Below are 25,948 nucleotides of genomic sequence, written 5' to 3'. Positions count from 1 at the left end.
TGTTTTACAAAATGAAAAAAAATTACTTATGTTAACCTATTCAAATTCTTAATATTCATTTCCCGGCTGCCCATTGTTTCATCTCTTTTACATAATTTCTTTCGGCATAGTGTCCCTTTTGACATAATGTGATAGCCAGCATTCATATGTATCAAAGTCAATTTTTAATGAATGCCTTCTTTGCACAGGAAGTATCCTAAAAACATTAAAGAAATTATATTTCATCTTCAATAAACTCCCAAAAGAGATTTACTTCATTGTGCAAATGAAGAAATTGAAGTTCAGAAATTAAGCAACCTGCCTAAATTCACACGTATTTGATATGCTAATGCAGTCTGTCTGTTTCCAGACCATGTACCATGAAACCAGTTTTCAAGAATGCATATATCCTATGACAGTTGGTACCCTGACTATCCCAGCACAGAAGCCCTGTTGTTTTGGTATGGGCCCTAGCACCATGGAAAAGCATATCTGCCTTTCTGAAATGAACAAAAAAGGAGCATGGCTAAACTTCTCATCACAGCTTGCCCCATTAGATCTCAATGATCAGTAAAGCTTTCCAAAAAATCAATTACTGCTGTAATACACTGCTTCAGAAAACAGGTAGAGCAAGTCATATTTACTGATTTTGGGGGGTTGTCTGTAGGAGGTCTATTTGTTGGCTGTAACTTGGAACATCCATGATTCATGATGCTTGATTAACTGTGCCAATCTTTCAAATGTAGACAAATCTCATGGGGACAGACAAGCTGAAGGAACATTGGTTTTAGTGGTTTCTTGAGATTACCCAAGGCATTAAAATGAAATGATGCTTAGCAAACCCAAGCTGCTCCTTTTGCATTAACTATTAGGTTTATTGGCTCTTTAAAGGAATGTATTTGGTGTTTGTTCCAAGTACTTTATCCATGGTCACCGATACCTCTATCACTCTTTTTTAAGATTAAAAAAAAATCTTTCTCTCAATCACATTTCCATTAACTTGCTTCCTGAATTAGAAAATAGAATATTAGATCTGAGTTTGTAACATCAAGATTCTAGTTCAAATTCTACCATTTAGTTAATCATATGGCTAAGTATTACTGTCTCTGGAGTTTATTTTTGAAAAAACTAAGAGAGGGAGGCAGAAAAGAAGAGTGGAAGACAAGAAAGGAGGATTGGAGGCAGGATAAGGAGGAAAAAAATAGAAACACCTTGTTGTTTATCTCCCAGGAATGGTAGGAGAATCAAATGAAATAGAGGATATTAACGTACTTTTAAGATCCTCAAATGTGATAAAAATGTTACTACTGGTATTACCATTGTTGGAGGTATTTACCTTCAACTAGGAAATAGCCTTGGCAGCATGTAATAAAATTATATATATATATATATACATACATATATATATAATTATATATATACATGTATATGATATATATATACGTATATATATAATTATATATACATGTATATATATACATATATATAGAAAACTAATTTGTTATCATAGGGTTACTCAGATCTCAACCACAATAGTTTGGTTTAGAGATGGTCTTTCAACATGCATCATGGCTATATATACATGTATATATAGCCATGATGCATGTTGAAAGACCATCTCTAAACCAAACTATTGTGGTTGAGATCTGAGTAACCCTATGATAACAAATTAGTTTTCTGTCTTGGCAAAGCACTAAATCAAACTTTGAAGGTAGGAAGGGACGTGTATTCTGAACATTTGTATTTTATTTTAATAGTTTTTCGTGCTCTGAGAATGACCTTGGCAATGTCTTCCAAGTGAATCAGAGAAGACAGTTATCCTTCTAGCCTTACTAAACTGTACAATCAGTTCTTTTTTTTTTTCCATCACAGAAAGCAAATAGTAGCTATAAAACTATGTTGTAGGGCATCTGCACTTCCCAAGATGAAATCTTATGCTATTTCCAATAAGAAGGGTGTCATTTTCCATATACGAACCTTGGATCTTCATCTGTTGAACATAAAGCTCTGGTTAGTCTCATATATTTAATAGCCCCCCCCTAGGTATTATCACACATTTAAGATGAGACACATTTGATTCAGAAAGAAAATTACTTTTAGAAAGAGAGTAGAGCTGTATCTTACTTGCATTTTAACTTCTCAATAAAATTCTTTTCACAAGTATGAACAAATATTAGCATCTAGAAGTATTAGCATCTAACAATTTCATAGCAGACTCCTGCAGACAGAACACCTTGAGAGGATTATACCCCTAAAGCTCTACAGAATTAGCAAAGTGCTTATTCTGCAAAACAACTGCAAAATATTCCATTAGAAAGAGGAACACTTTCTGATAAACAACACAACTACTGTTTGTCAGCTTTTTTTCTGGCCTAATAAGCAAAGCTGTCTTTTTTTTCTTTTTCATAGTTCTTTCCAACTTTGGTTGCAAATCTTTAAGAATTTAGAATTAAAAAAAAAACTGGGTTTTTTTTTACTCAAAGATTTTCAGGATTTCAGAACTGGAAGGTTATATCAATCTAGTCATTTTTTCATTACCTTCATCCCCACCTGTCCCCACACCACCCACAAAAATGTAACTATAGTCCAGAGGGGGGATAAAATGACATACTTGATATGACACACTAGTGTGCAGGTGAATCGTACTGAGAATTTAGGTCTCCTGAATACTAGCCTAATGCCCTAGGATTCCTTTCTAGCACATAGCTTCTTTGACCATCAAATGACCATGTACTTTTCAAGATACCATTACCCTTGATATGGTGTCCATTCTGCATAAACTGAAATCATGAATGTGTCAGCGGGCTTGTGGCATCAACCAAAATTAAATTTGTATGTATATAATGTTATTAATAGATATAATTTATTGAGATTTATTATGTGCAAAGAACTTTACTAAGCCTTGTATGTATATTAAATCATTTAATTTTTAGAATACTCTTTTGAGGCTGATACTATCAATATTCCTATTCTATAGATGAGAAAAGTGATGATTTAAGGAATTAGGTTATTTGGACCATATTACATAGCTAATAAGAAAAGTCAAAATTCCACAGCCCAGATCTTCAACTACTATGAAATGCTACCAATGTTTATAAAACTGTCAAAGAAAAACATACTCTTAGAAATTTTCATAAGCAAACCTGCCTTTATAAGTTTTAAGAAAGAAAACTATTTCTTCTTGTAGTTGGAGACATAACTACCAAATGTATTTAGTTGTAATCAAGCAATAAAAAACAGATTGTCTCATTCTGTTCTTTAAATACATTTCAACCAATTTCAAAGACATTCAACATTAACAAAGACTTTCAAGGATTGAGGTTTAAACTTTATTTATCTGGTAGGCTTAGTTCATTGTTGACTTCCTTACTACTCTTACATCTGAAATATTATGGCACATTTATTAGCTGTTAAGTCACAACAATTATACCTCATTTTATGTACAATCCGGTACTCCTGCTTTGTTCTGCTCTTAGGTTTACTTTTTTAATCCTAGCCATAAATTCTAGTCCACAAACTTCAGAAAGGAATGAGGACTATCTAAAGATGTCAAGTTGGGAACCATTCCTTAAATTCTGAGCACTCTGTTGTCACCAGCACTGATATGTAGACCCTTAACATAACTGTATGACCACTGTGAGAGCTCTGTACAATGACTTCTAGAACAAATTATGAAAATCAACCAAAATATCCTTGAATAAAAATTGAAGACTGAAGGTAACCAATGATAAAAACTTCTGAACCAAACTATGGTTTTGTTGTGCTATAACTTCTTAAGAGAAAGAAGCACTAATAAAAGGGATTATATGTTATTCTACCACTAGCTTAACTCATTTCTTATGTAATTTCCATGAGTCAGACCTTTTTTAAGCTAGATCTGCCAGTAGTTAAAATAGTCAAAAAAACAGACATGGTCCTGACCTCATGAAGCACAGTCTAATGGGTGCTTCATGATCTAATGATCTAATGGGATCATTTCTCAGTAGAGAGAAACTGTTAAGGACTATAAGTAGAAAAGATTTTCTTGATTCTAATTCTTACATTAATCAATATATTAACAAGGAGCATCCATACATTTTTAGGCCATACAAATTCACAACTTACTACAAAGCAAACCTGAACATAAGTTACTATAACTTTTCTTTTTATAAACAATATTAAAAAGCAAATCTAAGAATAATTAATATGAAACAAAAAGCTTCACATTATTTTCTATAATTCTCCCAATTTTAATACAAAGGTTATTTTCCTTTTTTAAAAAAATGTTTATTTATTTTGGGGATCCTGGGTGGCTCAGTCAGTTAAGCATCCAACTCTTGATTTCAGTTCAGATCATGATCTCCTGGTTCATAAGTGTGATCCCCGCACCAGGATCTACACTGATAGTGCTGAGTCTGCTTGGGATTTTCTCTCTCTCTCCCTCTTTCTCTGCCCCTCCCCATTACTCACTCTCTCACGCTCTCAAAAATAAATTATTTATATATTTATTAAATAAACTGTTTATTTTTGAGAGCGTGAGAGAGCACACACACAGGGGCTGGGGAGGGGCAGAGAGGGGTGGGGGGGATGGAGGTTCTGACAGCAGACAGCCAGATGTGAGGCTTGAACTCATGAAACATGAGATCATGACCTGAGAAGTCTTTCGCTTAACCTGACTGAGCACCCAGGAGCCACAAGATGTTTTCCTTTTTATGCTTTCCATAATCTTAATTTGCAAAAATATACTTCTTCATTAAATCACATTTTCAATACATTCTTATTTAATTTGAACCATCTCTCATTTAAGTAAAGTTGAAACAGATACATAAGCAAGAACAATAGATATGCAATTTCACATGCTCCATCTTCTATTGGTTTATATCCAGAGTACTTATATTCATACCATACTTATTGTTCTAAAACAGGAGTCATAAAATTTTTTCTGTGATGACCAAAGAGTAAATATTTTGGATTTTGTAGGCCATATTGTCTCTGTTGTAACTACTCAACTCTGCATTTAAAATGCAAAAGCAGGGGCACCTGGGTGGCTCAGTGGGTTGAGCACACAGGCCACGATCCCATTATCATGGGATCAAGCTCTGCATCAGGCTCCACGCTGAGTGTGGAGCCTGCTTGGGATTCTCTCTCTCTTTCTCTCTCTCTCTCTCTCTCTCTCTCTCTTTCTCTCCCTCTCTCTTTCTCTCTCTCTCTCAAAATAAACATTAAAAACAAATAAATTGCAACAGCAGGTATCGATAATATCTAACCAATGGGCATGGGTGCATTCCAATAAAAGTTTATTTATAAAAATAGGCAAGTATAGGCCCTTCCTCTAAAATATCAATAATCTTTTGGCCAAAACTAGCTGAACAAAGATGAGCATGATTATCAAAGCATGTCTCACTAAAGTCCAGTTTAAAAAATAAAAATTTCTACAATATATGTTTGAAGATAAATTTTATCATTATCTTTTAGAATGGACAATAAATCTATAGACAATTAAGAATCGGATTCCTTTTAATTGTGCTAGTAAGTTTTCTATTTATATTAGTACTGTACCTGTATTTTTATGAAAATAAACAGAACCAAAACACATTTGTCAAAAGATCAAGCCTTACTTGATACATCAGTCAGAAGCCTAAATTCACTGATGTGTAGCACATCAATATTTTAATATTAAAAACATCCATCTAATACACACACACACACACACACACACACACACACACACACACTTGCAAAACAGCATGGAATTCTACCCTTACTTTAGTTTTCCTATATTTATTTACAAGAAACACGTTTTCCTGTCCAAGGATATATAGTCTTTTCAAACTGATGTATGTGGCATTGCTATTTCATATGATATCCCCATCTACTAATGCAGCTAACTTAAATTTACCAACATCAAATAATTCAACGTGAAGGTTAGAAGTTCTTATTTAAACAGAAAAAAAGTTATACTCTATTTTATGTATGTATGTGTGTGTATCTATGTATGTGACAGCCAAATACCATATGCTATTGACAATGCTGGACTAATTTATAGAAAGTCCTCCTCCATCTGTGCTTTTGCTTTTTCTTAAAGGCACTTCTGACTTAACCAATACAAAAGTTACAACTCAACCAAGGAGACACTATAATTCCCTAAAATGTATATGGTATTCTATGTTTTCCCTAAAATTTAACATAGTAATCTCTAACTTCATACACAACTAAACTATTCTTAGCTGAAGGATTCAACATGAAAACTAAAAACTGCTCAGTAAAGCAGATTGATAAGTCAGTGTATTTAAGATGGTCAAATCACTTATGAACTTAGACTACCATAATGGGAAAGCCTAACCTTTACCGTTTTCAATATTTGGTGATCAAGTATGATTCAAGGTCAATTAGGTTTAGTATTAAATCCAGACAAGTCTTCACTCTGAAAAAGGTATTTGTGGCTATATTCACACACTGTGTCAGTTAACATTGTTTTATTCTCTGGTTGCATCTGCCCTCAACATAAAACATGCCCTCTTCAACTGTCTGTAATTAAATCATCCATACATATATCAAGTAATAGATACCAGAGTTTAAATGTATCATGTGATGATGATTTGGTTTACAGCAAAAAAAGGTTTCTTATTTTCACAAGGTTTGCAATATGCAAGATAAAAAGGGGATATATTAAAAGGAGACTTTAGCTTTAAATCTAAATTTTATGAACCTCATTGGGGTAAAGGAATGGAAGACTGCACCTTCAATGGTAATTCATGTTGGTTTTATGGGACCAAGTAAGTCAATCCTATGTTGGAGATTGAAATGGAAATAAAACAATTATTTTAAATGTTTAAGTTGGTTAGGAATAATAAACTGAAAAAGTGCACAATATCTATCTATCTATCTATCTATCTATCTATTCAAACAGGTTACTGATACCAAAGGTATTTCATGCATAAATTGCAATGGAAATGGTACTCGGAGTGATAAGATAAAAAACACCCTTCTCAGATGGTTATATGGCATTTGTTCTTTTGGCCAAGAATCAAAAATAATAATTGGATATAAAAATCCTAATCGCCATAACCATACAAACTGTAAAGTATTTAAGAATTAATTTAACAAGAATTATGTAAAGCCTATGGGAATAAATTTAACAAGAAATGTGCAAGAGTTCCATGTAGAAAACTATAGTTTTACTGAAGGACACAGCAGACTATGTATAAATGGTGAGACATAGTATGGTTTTCAATACAAGGAGCCACTGCCATTGAGAACTAAATTTTCTACCAAATTTCAAGCAATTACAACCAAAATGCTGGCACAGCATTTTTTTTAACTTGCCAAAATATAAAGATTGTATGAAAGTGTAACTATCTCATAATGGTTAAGTATAAATAAATAGAAACATAATGAGGGGATATTTGCCTTGATATTTAAGGTTAAAATAATTAAAACCATATTATGCTTACACTATACACACACACACACACACACACACACACACACACACATATGTAGAGAGGGAGAGAGAGAAAGATGGAGAGAGAGAAATATTAATGAGGCAAATTACAGAGTAAAAACATAGACCTAAGGACAGATGAGATTTCCTATATGATAAAGACAAGATTTCAAATAATAGGGAAAGGATAGACTATTTCATTAAATTTTACTGTGACAAATATCTATCCATTTATCTACCTATCTGTCAAATCTGACAATACATGATTGTTTTATATAGTTTCATTCATGATACTAAAAATCCACAAAATAATCATAATGTCTGTCAAAATAGGATTGATTTAATAAAATCAATGAAATTCTATGCAACCCTTGGATATTATGTTGTAGAAAAATTTTAGATGTCATCAAAAGATTTTCACAAAATATTAAGAGCAAAAATCATAAAACATGATGTCTGATACCATCTGATAATATTTCACGTACCTCCCAAGAAGTCTGGAGGCTTACTGATCATTTTGCTAACAGTATTTATATCTGGGTGGTGATATTAATAGACATCTTCACTTTTAATTATAGTTTACACTGTTACTGATTTTTCTGTAATGGACAGAAATAAGTAATAAAAACAATTCAAGATAAAAACAGAAAATATTTTTTAAATGGAAGAAACTTAAGAAAATCACATAACAGATAAATTTACCCACTTAACAAAATAAATATGACAAAAATTTTTCATTTAATTCCCTTAATTTCCAAATACAGAAACGCTGAACAAGAATTTTGTACAAGGTTTTATCACCAGTGACAAATTCAGGACAAATCCAGAACTCCCAGTCCCTGCTTTTGATATGAATACTGACTTTTTCACAATAATTATAGAAATAATCTCTAGAAAAATTCAATAACATACTTTTAGCCCAAGGACTGCTACCTTTCAAAAGAAACATAGAGCTTAATAATTATATGTGTGTGTATATTATTAGATATATAAAATATACATACCCTAAATTTTATGTTTGATTTTAATCAACCCAATTGTATATTTGATAAAGTAGATAAAAAGAAATTAGAAACATTTTGCTTAAGCCACATATTGTTCTCAACCTTGAAGAACACAACTGTATTCAAACTGAAGTTTTTAGATTGACCTTGAAATACATCACAATTATTATTTCACACAAATGCTAATCATCAGCCTACTGAATATTTTGAGATGCTCTGATACTGAGATAGGTACCACCTCATTAAAATAACAAGTAAGGTATCAAGGGGTGATATTTTCTTCATTCTGAAAGTCATAAAACTTAATCAAGATCTAATTTTGTTCTTAATTCTCAAGATTACCATATCCTTTGCAGAGCAGATTTTTGTTTCAACAATGAATTGGATTTATTCCTCAGTGATGAAAGAGGATTTATAATAGCCAGGAAAAAAGTAAATCATAATCTTCAATTTATCCACAAACTCTAATGATGCTGACATAGTGATAATTACTAATTTAACTGACCTCTCAATGAATTAGATTGCCTACTTCCTTATGTTCTATTTATTTTAGTTTTGTAGGCTTCCCAAAAGTCATCTGGGAATCTGGAATGTGGATTGTTAACAATCATCCTGGGAGATTATGATGGAGGCAGGTCCATTCAATTTTTTCAACTTCCTTTTTCTTTCACTTCAGAAAAACACAAAATAAATGGGATAGGGGACAAATCAGGCTCAAATTCCAGTTCCAGGTATACTGTAATTTTTCAAAACTGCTTTCATTGACTTTTTTTAAATTAAAATATGTATTAATTATCAAATGCTTAAAAGTACAGAAAGAATCCACATGCATTTTGATATTGTTGATTCCATATCACATAATTCAAAAAGACAGTCCCTGATTTTATATATATATATATATATATATATATATATATATATATATATATATATATATATCTTTCATGGTAATCTTTTTTGCATACTTTACATATATAAATATTCATTTATACTAAACAGGACACAGTGACTATGTAGGAAAGGCCTTCTGCTATTTCTCAACTATTGAAAACACATTACACACACTCTTCAAGAACAGGAATACATATGTCTATCCCTCTTCGCCTCTCCCTCTCTGCATCTCTCTTTGTCCCTCTCTCTCTTTAAAGCTCAAAGACACAGCAGCATTTGATTTAATCAAGTTTTGTTCCTGCCGTATTTGCACTAGGCACTAAAACAACAACAAAATGGGAAACCCAGAGCTCTAGGATTGTGGCTACTTTTTTAATGAGAACATAAACAATTAAGAGGTATTCTGTCCAAATCTGGGAATTTTTTTTTTTTTAATTTTTTTTTTTTTAACGTTTATTTACTTTTGGGACAGAGAGAGACAGAGCATGAATGGGGGAGGGGCAGAGAGAGAGGGAGACACAGAATCGGAAACAGGCTCCAGGATCTGAGCCATCAGCCCAGAGCCTGACGCGGGGCTCGAACTCACGGACCGCGAGATCGTGACCTGGCTGAAGTCGGACGCTTAACCGACTGCGCCACCCAGGCGCCCCAAATCTGGGAATTTTAACACCAAGACACACCTATAGCATTGCCACTTTGACTAAAGTATCCTAAGTAGAAAAAGTTCCATTAAACAACAAATTTCCACCTAAGTGGTGGGGATGATGATCTGAGTCAGCTTGGTAAATTAATGAAATAAAGACATTTTAAAATGTGGCTTTCAAAGATGGTTCATTAAATAGATAGACAGGAAGAGTTTCCTGGTCTGTTAGAAAATGTATAATTAAGATATGAACATGAAAGCTGATCTTTCTGAATAACCAGAGAATTATAAATATATTTTTTATAATATATATATATTTTATAATACATATATATTTTATAATATATATATTTTATAATATGTATATATATTTTTTTCAGAAAATATTACTCTGTAGTGTTAAAAAGCAATTGGCAAAATGATTTTATTCAGATTTCTTATAGAACAGAACTTAGCCTCCAACAAGCAGTCTAAAATAAAGCACTGAAAAAAATCTGAAGGAAATGAGGAAACTATGTTTTTCATATGCTCTGTAATTTTACATATCTCTCACGTGTAAATTTGGCAAGTACTTAAAATATTGTGACTTTTAGAATAACAAAGGTATTCTCTAATGAATTCAGTTAGAAAAATGGTTTGTCACACCGACAAGCTAGTATGATTCAAGTAAACACTTAAAAGCATTCTTCCAACACATAAGCCAGATGCAAATTTACGCAGCCTAGCAGATCAGCCCCACCAAAAGAAAGAGCTGGCTTAACAGTGCTTGAAAGAGGAAAGGTTTACACAAATGACTGATGGGAGAATGCTTCAAGAGGTCTGCAGTCTATTAACTCAAACACTCATTTGGAAAAAGAAATAGAAATACGTCTTTACAAAATAAGTCTTTAAGTTTCTTTGTAGGTCAAAGAAAGCAAACAGAAAAAAATATTTAAATTTCATTTTTTGGATCACAGTATCTGCAACAATGGTAAGTATACAGAAAGGTGATTAGATTTTACAACCTAACAATGGGCACCTATTCACTTATATTTAAAGCTGTTGACAACTCTCCTTCTTATTTATGATATTCCTTAAAATGGCCTATAAATCATTCTTTAAAGATTAATGTTAAAAATATTTCCTGGGGCGCCTGGGTGGCACAGTCGGTTAAGCGTCCGACTTCAGCCAGGTCACGATCTCGCGGTCCGTGAGTTCGAGCCCCGCGTCAGGCTCTGGGCTGATGGCTCAGAGCCTGGAGCCTGTTTCCGATTCTGTGTCTCCCTCTCTCTCTGCCCCTCCCCCGTTCATGCTCTGTCTCTCTCTGTCCCAAAAATAAATTAAAAATGTTGAAAAATAAAAATTAAAAAAAAAATATTTCCTGAAACATCTACAGTTGATGAAATGTCAACAGCCTCACAAAACAGGACAATTTGTAAAGATGATCTTTGCATGATTATTTAAGAGCTACCCGTCTGATTATACAGTCCCTTGTAAAATCCATTTAAACGGTAGTCCTAAGAAGCAAGAAGATTCAACAATTACTTTAAAACAAATGCTCCCTCCTGGAAGGGAGGAACAGCACACTCTCTAAAATATTACTTGTTCTATGTTGATGCTTTAGAAATTGGAAGGTAGGAATAAATGGGACTGTTTCCACAGAAAAAAAGTCACCTTTCAAATATCTATTTCCAAGCCATACTATCCAATATTTCCCCTTAGCAGGATAATAATGAAGAATAAAATGGCCTTTAATTTCCATTATTATTCACTGTATCGCTATTTTCATAGAAAATGCAAAACCCTAAACCAGTGTCAAGATGACCATGAGATGCAAATATAACTTTATATATATTTTATAAAATCCTCTTCTTTTAAGTTTATTTATTTATTTCTTTTGAAAGATGGGGGGGGGCAGAGAAAGAGGGAGAAAGAGAATACCAAGCAGGCTCCGTGTTGTCAGCATAAAGCCCAATGTGGGAGTGGGCTTTCATTTCACACAACTGTGAGATCATGACTGGAGCCCAAATCAAGACTTGGATGCTCAACTAACTGAGCCACCCAGGTGCCCCTCAAATCCTCTTTAAATCTCTACTTTGAGTATGTTTGATAGTGAACATTATGTATTAGTTCATAGCTAGATAAATACACATTTATTAAGCAAGTCAAGTAGATTAATTCTCATGATGCAACCATCATTTCTATTTAAAATAAAAAATAAAATAGTTGAGTGAGAAGTGTCTTTTAAAAACTAATTTAATAAACTATGTAAAAGTCTAGAGATAAACATTTTATAAAAATGTTTTTGATGCAATGGTCTTCTACCAATTAGGCACTGAATTATTGATCTTTAGAGGAGCAACCTCAAGATGTTTGTTTAATCACTGAGGCCTAAAGTTTAAGCACATACTTCAAGAATTATAATTAGGCAGCCATAAATAATTAATAGGGAGCTATTCAGTGCCATTGTCCCTATTGTAACGTGTAATGCTACTATTACTAACCACCAATTACATAGCTACCTTTCTAAACAAGGATAGCGAAATCATATTACCATGAAATGTATATTAAAATATAAGTATTTCTGATATTTTTCAGACATCTTAAAACTAAATAATCAATACAGCTATTATTAATTTTTTCATAGTATCAAACACTGTGCTAGGTGCTCATCCCTCCACCATTTTGCAACCATTGTTCAGCCTTTGTTCTTTTTAAATATAGAACTGCGATCATTTTAATGATGTGTGTCAATAAAATTATTGTGGAAGTTCCAAAGGACATTTTATAAAAATAGAAATCAGATCTGGAAAATGTTTTTCAATGTTCTCATACTTCCTTTATGAAGTGTTTTCTGCCTTTAACTTTGTTCCTTGTGAAGATGCTTAAGGCTCTCTCACAGTGTCAGAGCACCCACCCAAGAAATCCCAAGGTCTCTTCTGCAGAGCCATCAAGATCCTATGCAATTAAGTCTCACTCTACATGTTCATACCCTCCATATGCACCCTACCATTCTGATCCACTTACATTAGCTGTGAAATCTTAGAAATTATATAATCTATCCACTTGTTAGTTTCTGCATTTCTAAAAGAAGATGATAATACTATTATCTAGGTCATTGGATTTCTGTGAGCATTAAGATAGCCATACACACCCTAAATTTATATTTTTGCAATATTACTATTGCTAATATGCAATGGTTTTCTTCATGCTGTCTATATCCTACTGCCCTTTCCCACAGGACTGTTCTAATTTTCCATCTATTCAAATTGCACTGATTCCATTTGTTCAGTTCAACTCTCTTTGCCATGAAGTCTCTTTCTGCAAATCCCACCCACCCTTACTACTTAGATCTTTATATTGTTGTAAAAATCCATATTACAACTAGAGGCCAGTCAGTTGTTGTCAAATTCTTTTATTACTAATTATCCAGCTTCCAACTTCACTATAAAATTCATGTTCCTCTAACAGTGCCTTTCAGATCGTACCTGTGTCATTCACGTAGAAAACTTAACATGAAGACCCCTGAACGCCATCCTAGACTGAGGGGTCAGGCTCTGAATATGGGCCTTAAAAATATGAATATTAACACTAGACTCAGAGATTCTACTGCACAGAAAAATTTGACAATCACTGTAAAACTTGATTCCCAATTTTTTATTTTGACTCTTTTACCTGAGAGACATACCAGTCTCCTCTCCCACCATTTGAAACACTCTTCTCTCCATCAACCCTCACCTCCCTCTTCAGGCAGTAAGATTAATCTTTCTTGACTCTAGAAAGTACCTTAGTCCCATTTCCCATCCTTCCACAATCCAGCTTAACTGGTAGAGTGCTGCTAAGTTAGCCCTTGATAAACACTTCCTGGTAGCTTGATGTACTGAAGTCCTTCAACTACCCCTTCAACCAATTCTGCCAATCCATGTTTGGCAAGCATCTACTAATTGTCTGACATCGTGCTGGGCACTTTCCATGAATCTGTACACCTCAAAATCTCCGATCTTCCTCTATGGCTTACTTTTGTAACACTTTTCTAAGATACAGGTAGATTCACCTTTAAAACTTCATTAATTGTTGCTATTGTGTTAGGAGAGAAGTTATTTTAGCTTCAATTGCCAAACAATTACTTCTAAGTTAAGACCTCTTGGCAAGTAAGTGGGCAGTAGGGGCCAAATTATAGTGCAAGGAAAATAAGACTTGGCAATAAAAATGCCGATAGAATGTTAACAAAATGAGCACCAGCAAGAGCCAATGGGCTAAAGACATTCCTATATTTTTCCATATAAATGGGGGCAGGATAACATAAAGCCATGTCTCTCCTTGCATATAAATATATATATATATATATATATATATATATATATACATACACACACACACACACACACATATATATATAATGCAAATGAAATGCACATAAATCTTGTGTTTTAAAAACTCATAACCCCTGCTTCTTGTTCCTCTTTTAACTGTTCCTAAGTATTTTTGTCATCTGAAAAGTGTAAATTGATTTTGGAAAAACCGATTAATATCAGAATAGAAACAGTAAAGAGTGGCTGTGTAAATATGAGTCAACTTGATATATCATTTTTTTAAATTTCCACTTATATGCTACTTAAATCCAGTTCTCTATTTTGTATGTGATTTATATATTATTGTTAATGGTGCAAAAGTAAAAGTAAATATGGGAGTACCCGGTGGCTTAGTCAGTTAAGCGTCCAACTTCGGCTCAGGTCATCATCTCATGGTTCATGAGTTCGAGCCCTGCATCAGGCTCTATGCTGACAGCTCAGAGCCTGGAGCCTGCTTTGTATTCTGTGCCTCCCTCTCTCTCTCTGCCTCTCCCCTGCTTGTGCTCTGTCTCTCTCAAAAATAAATAAACATTAAAAGAAAAATTTAAAAGATAAAGTAAATAAGTTTATTTTTAAATAATCAATAGCTATAATTATGACTAATAATCTATAAAATATATTTTAAAATGGTTTCTCAGAATGAATAAAAAATAAAATGTCAATATATTCATTATACGTTTGTAAGATCGAGCAAAAATACCCACCAGTTTACACTGGTGGTAGTAGAGATGTGTATTTTTTATAAAGAAAGCATAAATCTGTAAAAATATGCATGGTGTGTTAAGTGAAAATATAGACTATAAAATTATCTCTACAAAACAAGTGCAATGTGTAAAACATGAATAAACTAATAGACGAGAGCTAGAAGGTAATACAAATTAAAACACAGTTTTAATAAAATAATAGGGATATGGGTAATTTTTGCTTTTGATATTTGTTGGTATTTTCAAATTGGTTTCGTCACAATGTACCACCAAACATAAATGAAAATGGTGACGAAGCACAAAATCAATGAGAAAATCTCAGTGACAAATCTCTTTTCTCTAGTTGCTTAGAGACAAAACCACAACACCATTCTTTACACCAGTGGCTCTCAACTGGGGACAATCCCCTCACCCCACATGGCACATTTAGCAATTTCTGGAGACACTTTTGGTTTTCACAACAGCAGGAGTACTTCTGGCAGCCGAGTGGAGTAGAGGCAAGAAATGCCATGAAATTTCTTACAATGCACATGACCGCCCACTCACAACAAAAAAGTATCTGGTCCAAAGTGACAGCAAGGCTGAAGGTAAGAAACTTTGTTATAGAATGATCATAAAACAAATCATGCCCTTCCCCAAAGTTAACATATATACACCCTTCCCATATAGTTAGGAAAAACACTTTGATTTACATTCTTAAAAAATTCCCACAACCACTTAATTACTTGGAGGAGCACACCAAAGCACACATGATGCACTAAAACATGAAACTTGAGATACTTCCTTAGCCTGCTGTCTCCTGCAGAGGAAGCCCATTATCACCTCTTTATTTCATGCCCATAGTTAAGCAAGAGCATTGTTCAGGGTACCCACAAGGTAACAGCAAAAAAAAATTGCCCTAAGAGTTAACCAGAAAAAATAGACTTATAAACTGTCAATATCAAGTGTCATAGATGTTTTAAAATAGGTAAGTCTTCTAGAGATGTAATCTTTATAATGAGTCTCATTTATACTACATGGGATGGAGGAAGGAAAGCTCTGGGAAGAAAAGGAAAAGAATTCAACCACCTTTAGGAGAATTATCTGCAGAAGCAATTAACCAGAAATCAGAAAAATGTGTTCTCAATGAAAAAAAAAGTTCAATTGAAAATGAGGTATTTATGATAACAAAAAGGGGGGGAAAGGGTGTGGTGTTTTCACACAGTGTCCACTCACAGCCCATAACCCCTGAGTTTATGATTCATAAACATGTAGCAGCCAGTATTTCCTGGCAATTATTGGCCTTAATTGTTATCTGGTAGATTCTTCTAGGGCAAAAGAAAATTATTAGACAAGTTAACCAACAGCACCCATTCATAATGACAGAAATTACAACACATGAAATATTCTGGATCTTATGTAAATTTTCCTTTATTGCATGGTTTAAATAATGCTCAACAGATGTAATTTAAAGTATGTGTTTCTCAAGGATGAGTATCATTTCTTATATTTAATATATACTGAATAAACTACCTACTTGGAATCACTAATAAAATTAAGATTTTTTTTTAAGGCGAAGAGAGTGAGAAGTATCATCTTATGATTAGTTTCTCTGATCTATCCACTCTTTCAAAAAATAGCAACTACAACAAAACAGGGTTCTCAAGGAATGAAAATGATTTTTTTTTTAACGAGTCTTTGCTACAACTTAAAACTGCAGCATGGTTAAGATCAAGCAACGTGAAGTCAGTCATTTGTTAGCTGTGTGACCTTGAACGAGTCACTTAACCTCTCTTGGCTTCAGGTTCCTCTTTTGTAAGTAGGTTGATGTAGCTACCTCACTGGTTTTATAGGAGCATTGGATGAAATAATGCAAATCAACAGAATACTTACATGAGTTAAGAACTCAATAAGCACTAGCTTTATTCTATTCTATTTGTGTTACATGACGTGGAAAATGTTGGGTAATATACAAGAGAGGGAGAGGGGATAATGGTGCAAAGGAGTAGAAGAAAAAGGAAAGAACATAATAGCTTGCTAAAAGTTGGGTAGGAGAACTTCTAAGCATAATTCACTTAGGCTTAAGCCTGCCTGTAGTCGGAGAGTGTTCATATACACTTCACCATGCTTCACTGCTTCTTGGCTATCCTTCTGTGTGTCCCAGGTAACCTCACTTATTTACCCTTTCTCCACAGAGGCCAATTTTAACCTCCTCTATTCTCAATAGGAAATGTCTCCCATGTTGGAGAGAATATAGAGGTCTTCAATTAAGTGAGCCTTTAGCTTCCTGTCCCGCCACCCCACCCATCTCCTGTGTTGTATCTGCAACCTGCTCCCTTCCAAAGGAAACTTCTCCAAATTATATATCACTCCTTTTAGTAATTGCTCTCTCCCCATTTTACTTCAGATCCAAACTTTTCAAAAATATAGTTCCCAACTACCAAAGGTCCTCTATATTTACCAGTGAGCTCTTGTTACTACTACACTCGGTAGATGAATCTCACAACTTATTTCAATTGATCATTTTGGCATGTGACACAACTGATCACTTCCTTCTTTTTTAAACTCTCTTGTACCTCCACTACCAAAACACTGTTATCTGCAGGTTCTCTTCCTAACTTTCTGATTGTTGCTTAGCTCCTTGTTACTCTTTGTGGACTCCTTTTCAGTGTTCCTCCACTTGTGCTCACCAGATCTGCAACTGTAGCTGTCTTTTCACTTTCCCTTTTTAATTTTGTCCATTCATACTGTTATAAATATTACCTATACGATGACAATGTAGAAGCTCACCTCTCTAGTCATGACTTTTTACGTAGCTCTAGACCTGTATTTCCCAATCCCCACTGGGAGATTTCATGTGTGTTGAAAAGTCAACATATCCCAAACTGAGCTCACCATCTGCCCGTATACCTAATCCCTCACTCCCGCCTCCAACTTGGATGCCCCTTTTGTTTCTGAATATTAATAAATAGTACCATGAGAAATTTGGGATTCACCAGGTCCTTCTGCTTCTACCTCATAAATGTGCTGTTTTTCTTTCTTCTATTTTACATCCCTGCCTCAATTCATCAATTCTTTCTGGATTTTTGCAGTGAGTTTTCATCTTATCCCCCAACTTAAGTCTTGCTTAACTCTTCATATTTCAGAAGCATCTTCTTGAAGTGTGAATCTGTTCATGCAATTCTCCTATTCACATCCTTTCATGGATCTCTACAGTCTTTGGAACAAAATTTAACACTTCAAGCTGCAAAAATGGTCTCTATAATTTGATCACCACCTGTGATCTCAATACAAGCTCTTATCACCTCCTTACTCCCACTCCCAATTGCAGTCAAAGTTACTTGCAAATTCCTAACCCCATTTATTTTTCTGTGTCTTTTTCTCCTATGTGCCATTATTTCTACTTAGAACATCTATCTACAGTCCTTTAATTTCTAGTTAATTTCTTCACCTAGAAATTTCTATGTAATATCTTAGTATTCTGCATTCCCAATATGCCCTTTGTATTTCCTCTTTCAAAGCACTTATAATCCTGTATTGTGATTTTTTCTATATTAAACAACGAATGCCTTGAATTTGAGGACTATGTTTCTATGCTCTGTTTCTCCACATATATGGTATGGTGTCTAGTGAATAATAACAAATTGCTGCTATGAAAACAAATAGTTCACCCAATATTTGTGGCATTCACCCAGAGTCTAACATCCAACCAGTCATTGTGTATAGAGCAAAACCACATGGAGTGATATATTATAACTCTGTCTACATGTAGTTTATAACATGATCAGGAAAACAGAATGAATATGTAACATACACAGCATTTTGAAACGGCAAATAACAAATGAATGGTGAAACCAAGAAGTGACAAAGGAATTCATGGGAAATACAGACCACTAGGTACTCATTCAGCTGCTCATAAAAAAGCTTTAAAGAAAAGATAAGACTATGCTAAGCATAAGTACAGTAAGAGTCTACAGAAGAATTAAGAATAGTGAGCACCTAGATATTAAGTCTCATGAGGTCAGGAGACAAATCAATTTTGTTCATTGCTGTCTCTGAGGCCTACAACATGGCTGGATCATAGTAGCTGCTAAATAAGCATTTGTGTTGAATTGAATTTTAAACTGTGCATCTGGTGATGCAAGAAAACATCTGTTTTAAAAAAAAGGCAGCAGTTTTCTTCATTTGCCATTCCATAAAAAGGTAATTTGTGTGTGTGTTTACTAGAACTCTTTCCTCAAAAGTGAAATATTGCTTCACTCTTTGGTTGGCAAATGTGTTGTTTCAAGATGGAGAAGAATCTACTTTAAATGAAGAGAAAGCTATTTCAGTCCATAATTCTCGGAGCCAATTTTGGATCTTAAAATGCACTTTTCATCAAAGAACCTTAACAAAAAGATCCCTGCCAATGTAACCAAGACATCTAAAAATATTTCATTCTAGAGCCAAGCTTTCCACTCAGGAGCATTCTAATTGAAATCACATTCTTCCAAAGATCTAGCATTGGGCCAACAGTCACCTGAGTAAGCTACCAACCTCACCTTCACGAGTAAGAACTCACAACTGTATGACATTTAGGAATTCTGCATTTTCCTTACATTTATGCTAGATTTCCATGTTTTCCTGGAACTTTTTTGTACTCAACAGAGCTACTAAATAAATCAAACCAGAAATACATATAACTTTGAGTTGGAAGTCAAATTAATATGTCCCCTCTCAATTCACACATAAAAAAAAAAAAAGAAAAAAAACAAACTTGAGACCTAGTATATTACCTTTAGGGCAGCAGCTGGAGTGGACACAAATTCTCTTGAATGATAGCCTGTTATTCAGTCTTCTACATAAGCTATGTTCATGGAACATCAACACTTTCATATGTATAGTTTTGTTAATTCTGGTAGTCACCTGAAATAGGTACAATGGGACTATTCCTCCTCTTTAACAGGTGAGGAAATTTAGCCCTGTCCATCTGTGAATTCCCTGAGGATGACTGAGCAGCAGAAGCAGAACTAGTATTCAAGACTCCTGATTTGGTTCAGATTTTTCAATCACTGTCATTTACCAAGAGTATCACATTGACATGTCTCTTTTCCTTCAGTACAAATGAGTCAGTGACAATCTAAATGGTCTGGAGCCTACCATCCTTCAAAGGAAGATTCGCCATAGTAAAAGAAAGTTACAATTATCAGAGGTTGCAGGTAATAAAAGATAATGAGGCAAAAACATGTATGTTAATCACTTTTGAGGTTTCATTTAAATAATCAACCATTCTTTCAGAACTAAAAATAATCAAGACATATTAACACTTTTAGACCCCTATACTAGAGGTAATATGCCACAAGCATCTTTATTTTATTTACACACCAATGATGAAATTTCCCATCTGTTATTTCAAATCAAATAAGCATACTTAAAAATAACATACATCACAAAATTTTTCTTTGAAGGATTAATTTAAGTCACTATAATGTTAGCTGAAATAAGTGTTAATTTTTCAACAAGTAAAAAATGTGTCTGGACAAGTCCACATGTGGTAGCAGTAGGCTAAGAAAGGAATCTGGCATGGAATTTTTAACATTTCGTTCTAATCATTAATGCTGCAGTACTGGCCTATTTACAACCTGACATTTGTTTTTGCACTTTCAACATCCCATGATTTTTCATCAACAGTAAATAGCTTTCAGAGATGTCACCCCGCCTTAGCTGGGTCTATATTTTGACTAACAGGTCTTGGCATTGTGTCCAGCTCAGATACCTCTCCAAAATGCTGTATGCAGGTAAAAGGTGAACAAAATTTAAAACACACACACACACACACACACACACACACACACACACACAGCACAGCACTACTCTAAACAGTTGTGAGATATAATATATCCAAGTTCATAGCTGACCTATCACAGGTGACCTATCATCTCATCATTGTTTGTTTAGAATCTATTTCCTAATTTTCCATAGAACACCATTTTTGTGATGCTCCAAAGAGGAGGGTTGTAAAAAAATAACATAAATAAATCAAAAGGCAAAAGAAAGCAGCCTAATTTAACCACATGCAGGACGCACAGAACCACATCTGATTTCTGTCATCACTTTGTGTCTAGCAACACAATTTAGATTCAAGTCTTTGGGACTTAGGAAGTACCCACATTAGGACCTTTTTAAATTTTTCTAGTAAAACTCAAAATTTAAACTAATGAAAGACCTCTAGAATTCCACAAAAGCGAGTATTTGTGCATCTGAGAAATTAGTTTCCCAAGGAAAATGTATTCTCTAGACCCACAGGGAATTTTCATAATATGTGGGAAATCTGTGGTTCTGAATCACCCAATATTGTCTCAGTCTGTGTTTATATCCTATATGAAAAAAGCCTTCCCAATAATTAGAATATAAGAAGATACATGGCATTAAAACTTTGTGTAAACTTTATAGAAAGAGTTGAATATTCCCTGGAGTAGTTATGTTTTATAATGTCATAATGCTAATGACTATCACTTGTCTTTGGACAATGTATAGGGATGAGGTTAGTTATTTGAATTTTCTCTCTATTTAAACTCTGGGAATATGAAAATCTGCATAATGTTAAGAACATATCAACTACTTTTGCTGTCTTGAGTTAATTAGTAAATGTCCTAACTTTCAAGTCCTGATGGCTGGCTGAGAAGTCTTTTACATAAAACTTTACACACTACACCCTTTTCTTTATTAGTGCATTTCATTTCTAGGAAGAACCATGCCACAACAGTCTTCTGAAATGTGCGGTGTGCTTTCAGTATTGAAAGTAACATTACCATCTTACAGTCAAATGTGGCCTTTCTAGACAGACTTTTCCAAGGAAGAAACTTTAACAACACAGAGTAGAAAAGTCACTGGAGAAAGAAGCAGCCCAAGTATTCTGGGGTATCTAGGACACTTGTCATGGTTTTGTCTGTCTGCAGTGCCCCCACATGGGCAGCAGGGGGCGCTCCTGCATGAAACAAACCCCCCCACAAGTGTCCCTGGTCAGGAAGAGAGAGGCTTTTTCTCAGCATTTGCCCCAATTCCAAGGAGGTAGCCACTAAGGAGTGCTGCTGTCCATAAACTGTACAAGCTTACGACACGCAGTGTACAACACTGCAAAAGTGACTAGATAGGGCACATGGGTCTGAGCCTACCTTCAGAACACAGGGTGGACAATTTTTTAATTTATTTTTGTGAGGAAGAGACATTAAAAGAGCAGGTGAACAATTGTGGAGGGAGGTGACAGCCATCAGCTTGTAAAAAGGCCATCTCTGAAAGCAACAAGTGGACATCTGTATCCCAGGGTCATTTATTTAGTCTATTAGCGACAGTTTAGTTTGTAAGATTATATTCCTTGTGAAATAGCCTCAAAACCGTTCCCTCTTTTCCTGACCCCACTCCAAACTCAGAAAATCACTTGATGAACCTGGTTCTTCAATAAACCTTAGGAAATGTGGCTTCTGCAAGGGATCTTGTGCATGTGGTTGTGTTTTGCACATGAATTATGATGCATTTTACTTGCTCTGTACCAATTCTCAAGTATCTGAACCAGGCTGGAAAAATCATTAGGGACCAAAAAGCAAGGGCTCTGAAACCTCAAACACAGTGGGTTCCAAAGCAAAATTCCCAGCCCTCATCCCCATTTCATATGCTTACTCATGCTTATGCCACCCCCACTGACTGACCCCTTCCCACTTCCTGTCCCCAAATGAAGGTCTGCAGAGGTACAACTATAAACCTCAGTACTCACCATATTGACTTCGGAAACCATATCGATGCTAGCAATGTCAATGTTCATTCCCACGGCCACAGGGGGACCTGCGAACCAAGATGGCCAGCCACGTGATTTCTCAGAACTTCATTCATTCTCAGCAAGAGTAGTCCCTGGGCTTGGGGTATTCTGCCCCAGATCCCTCCCCCGCTGTTCACCCTCATTGCTCCTTTTTAAAAAGAGTGCCAGGCACTCCTCTAGGAAACGCTCTATGGAACATGCACACACGTGCCTTTGTGTAAGAGATTCCAATTCTGTCTACATATGTAGCTGTCTCAGTGTGAGAATACACACAACTCACAGAAGCACAGGAATCAGTCTAGCCCGAGGGAATTTTATATATTGCACTAAAACCCCCTCCTCCTCATTCTTTCCCACTGTCCTTCAGTGAGCAGGTTTAACTCTTTGAGCTTCATAAGAGTCTAAAGCAAAATTAAATGGGCATAACAGTGTATCTAAGGCTGCAGCAAGGGGTCCTTCGCCCTTCTCCCACCTACCTCCCCACCTACCTTCTGGCGCTCCCGAACCCCCCCTCCCTCCCACCGCCCTAAGCAGTGGGGCTTCCAGGACTGGAGAATACCCAGACACCAGCCACTTTAAACCATGCCAGAACTCTTCCAAAGTAGGCGGGCACAGGGGATTAATGCCACTTTTCAACCAATTGCCTGAACATTTTATTCTCAAAAATGTTCACGATGGCCTCCAGTAAGCCAGGTTCTCTGGGTACACCATTAACTAAACTTAAGAGGCTCGTATCTCAATGAAGCAAAGACGGTGAGGCAAAGGATTTTAGCAGTGAAGGTGAAGAACAGCAGTCACCTATAAACTCTAAGAGGGTCTCACTGAAAGACCATCTAAGTGCTGGATACTGACAAATAGGCTTAAGTTTGGATCACTTTCTCAATATGGTAACACAGAGACACATCCGATATACCACATGCAGCCAACAATAGGGAGAGGGAAGGCACAGCGCACACAAAGCTCAAAAGACAGCTTAGGCTATAACTAGGCTGTTTCTTATTTCCAAGGCAACCCCATTACCTCCAAAATCTGGTCTCAGACGAATGTCATAGCCTTTCAGGAGTCTATCCACTGTCTCTTTAACCAGCGACATATTACTAGGGTCATTGACACTAAAAAAAAAAAAAAGAAAAGACAATAAACAGGCATCAATAAGGCAGCAGGCACAGCGTCTTCAGCATCTATCCGATCCTCACTACAGATCCCTGCTCACAGAGGTATGCAGACAGAGCCCTTCAAAGTGAAATGAACAAGAGAAATGCTGGGCACACTTACCTCTGCGCACAGACAGCGGCGATTATTAAGGGGAATGACCAAATCCCAAAGTAGCCCTTTTTCCGGACTCTCCACATCCCTTTAGTTTTTGATGGGATTGAGGGTTTCACTGAAGAGAAGAGATCCAACTTAGTCTGCCCAGTGCAGTAATTCTAATGTGAGGCGCATGCGCACGGTGTACCAAAACATCAAAGGGGCAGCGGCGGCTGCCTGGGACCGAGCAGATTTTCTTGCTAAGGAAAAAAAAAAAAAAAAAAAAAAAAAAAAAAAAAATTAAAGGGGAGAAAGAAAAAACATATATGTGTACAACATATACATAGTTGAATATCACCCCACTGGAGGGCCCAGAGTAAAATCTTTGTTTTCCTTCCGTTAAGACAAAAACAACTAGAGCCTCGGGTAAGTTTTGGTAGTTGCGGGAGGCAGTTTTGCACCTCACGGGTCGTGGGTTTTTGGGGCGTGTATGTATGTTTCCTCTTAAATATGCAAAACCAGATTAGGAATTTAAAAGACAGCAGGTGTGGAGTGCTAGTGGAAGACGGGTGCCTGGGAGCCCATTTCTGGTCTCAGCAAGCCTATGAGGCGAGGAGTTTGAACTTTATTTCCTGGAGAATAGCATCCCCTGCGTGGGGCGAGACGTGTGCTGGAGGTGGGGGTTGTGCGGCGGGGGTTGGGGGGGAGGGACGGTGGGTGCAGTAGTCGAAGGGGGAGGGAGGAAAGAAACCAATGGGAGAAGTGCTGAGCAATCCATTGGATTTGGGGCGGGGAGGGGGGGTAGAGAATAAGAAATGGAAAAATAAAAAAGAAAGAAAAAGAAAAGAATAAAATGGTGCCTGGTCTCTTCTAGGAGTCAAGGAGCAAGCTTTTCTTCACTACTCACGAGCGATTTCTTTCTCCTTCTCCTCACCCTTTACCCCCTATTCCCAGAGAAGAAAACGTCGGGGTCCCGGTTTCTTGCCGTGTGACGTGCCTGACCCGCTAGTCCGGATTATTTATAGAAGGGGGGGGGGGGCGAGGGGAGCAGAAAGGCAACGTTCTCTCTCCAGGTTTCGGTCTGATTCTGCATTGGGAAATTATTAGTGGGGAGGGTGGGGTTTGGATCAGGGGGTGCTGGGACACGGGGGCGTGGGGAACGCGCGTGGCTAGCACCGGAGCCTGGGTGCAGGGTGCGAGGGGGCTGGTGCGGGGACACGGTGCAGGAAGGGCGGGTGGCCCTGGGGCGGACCCCCACCCGACGCCCCCTCGGAGCACGCGCACAGGCGCGCGCACGTGAAGGCACTCTCCCCCCCCCCCCGCCCCCCGCCCCTCCTTACCTCGCCTGCTGGCGCTCGCCGCCCACTCCCGCCGCGTGCTGAGCTGGAGCCTCCGGCCTCTCTGCCCTAGGCGGAGAGCCGGGCGTGTGGCGGCCTGGGACACCTGGCTATTCCGGGGATGTGTGTGCCTCGGGACGGGAAAAGCCAGAGCAGTCCCTAGAAGGCAGCAAAATGAGGATGGGGCCCAGGAGCGCCAGGGGGCCCGGTGTTCTCCCCCGGTCTCCGCGCCACCCCTCGTCCTCGCTTCCCTTCCCAGGGCGGGGGACCCTCTCACACCCTGAGGTTGTCTCTTCCCTCCCGCCCGAGGCTTTGCCGGACTCCCCACGGCTGCCGAGTCCCAGAGGAGGCAGCGAGCGAGCTCTGTGGTCGGAGAGGGAGGGAGATACTCAATTCAGGGCAGAAATGTTTCCTCAGCTCGCGGGAGAGAGACGTGCCGCGGGCGTCGCGGGCTGCCACTAGGATCTGGGCCGCGTTAAGGAGCCCGAACCCAAGGCTGGGACGAACGCCTCCCCGCTACTCCCGAGTTATCTTGGAACAGGGGAGGAGGGGGGGAGGAGAGGGAGGGCAGGTGCTCCCGGCGGCCCCTCCCCCTACTCCTCGGTGCAGAACTGGAA

The 25,948-nt window shown here is 36.9% G+C and overlaps 1 protein-coding gene across 2 annotated transcripts in view; it reads right to left on the bottom strand.

Annotated features, from left to right (window-relative positions):
- The window catches only part of GABRB2 (gamma-aminobutyric acid type A receptor subunit beta2), a 232,135-nt gene extending 206,697 nt beyond the window's left edge, over window positions 1-25,438 (bottom strand). For both annotated transcript variants that reach the window (XM_047879113.1, XM_047879124.1), the window contains exons 1-4: window positions 25,335-25,438; window positions 24,022-24,254; window positions 23,767-23,858; window positions 22,705-22,772 (exon numbers count right to left, since the gene is read on the bottom strand). In XM_047879113.1, coding sequence (XP_047735069.1) covers window positions 22,705-22,772; window positions 23,767-23,858; window positions 24,022-24,098 — 237 coding nt within the window. In that variant the 5' untranslated portion in view covers window positions 24,099-24,254; window positions 25,335-25,438. The remainder of the gene's footprint in view (window positions 1-22,704; window positions 22,773-23,766; window positions 23,859-24,021; window positions 24,255-25,334) is intronic.
- Window positions 25,439-25,948: the final 510 nt, after the last annotated feature.

Source organism: Prionailurus viverrinus, chromosome A1, assembly GCF_022837055.1.
Source record: "Prionailurus viverrinus isolate Anna chromosome A1, UM_Priviv_1.0, whole genome shotgun sequence".
In the NCBI taxonomy this organism is placed as follows: domain Eukaryota; kingdom Metazoa; phylum Chordata; class Mammalia; order Carnivora; family Felidae; genus Prionailurus; species Prionailurus viverrinus.
The sequence above is the reverse complement of the archived record's forward strand: the minus strand, read 5'-3'. Positions and strand labels throughout refer to the sequence as shown.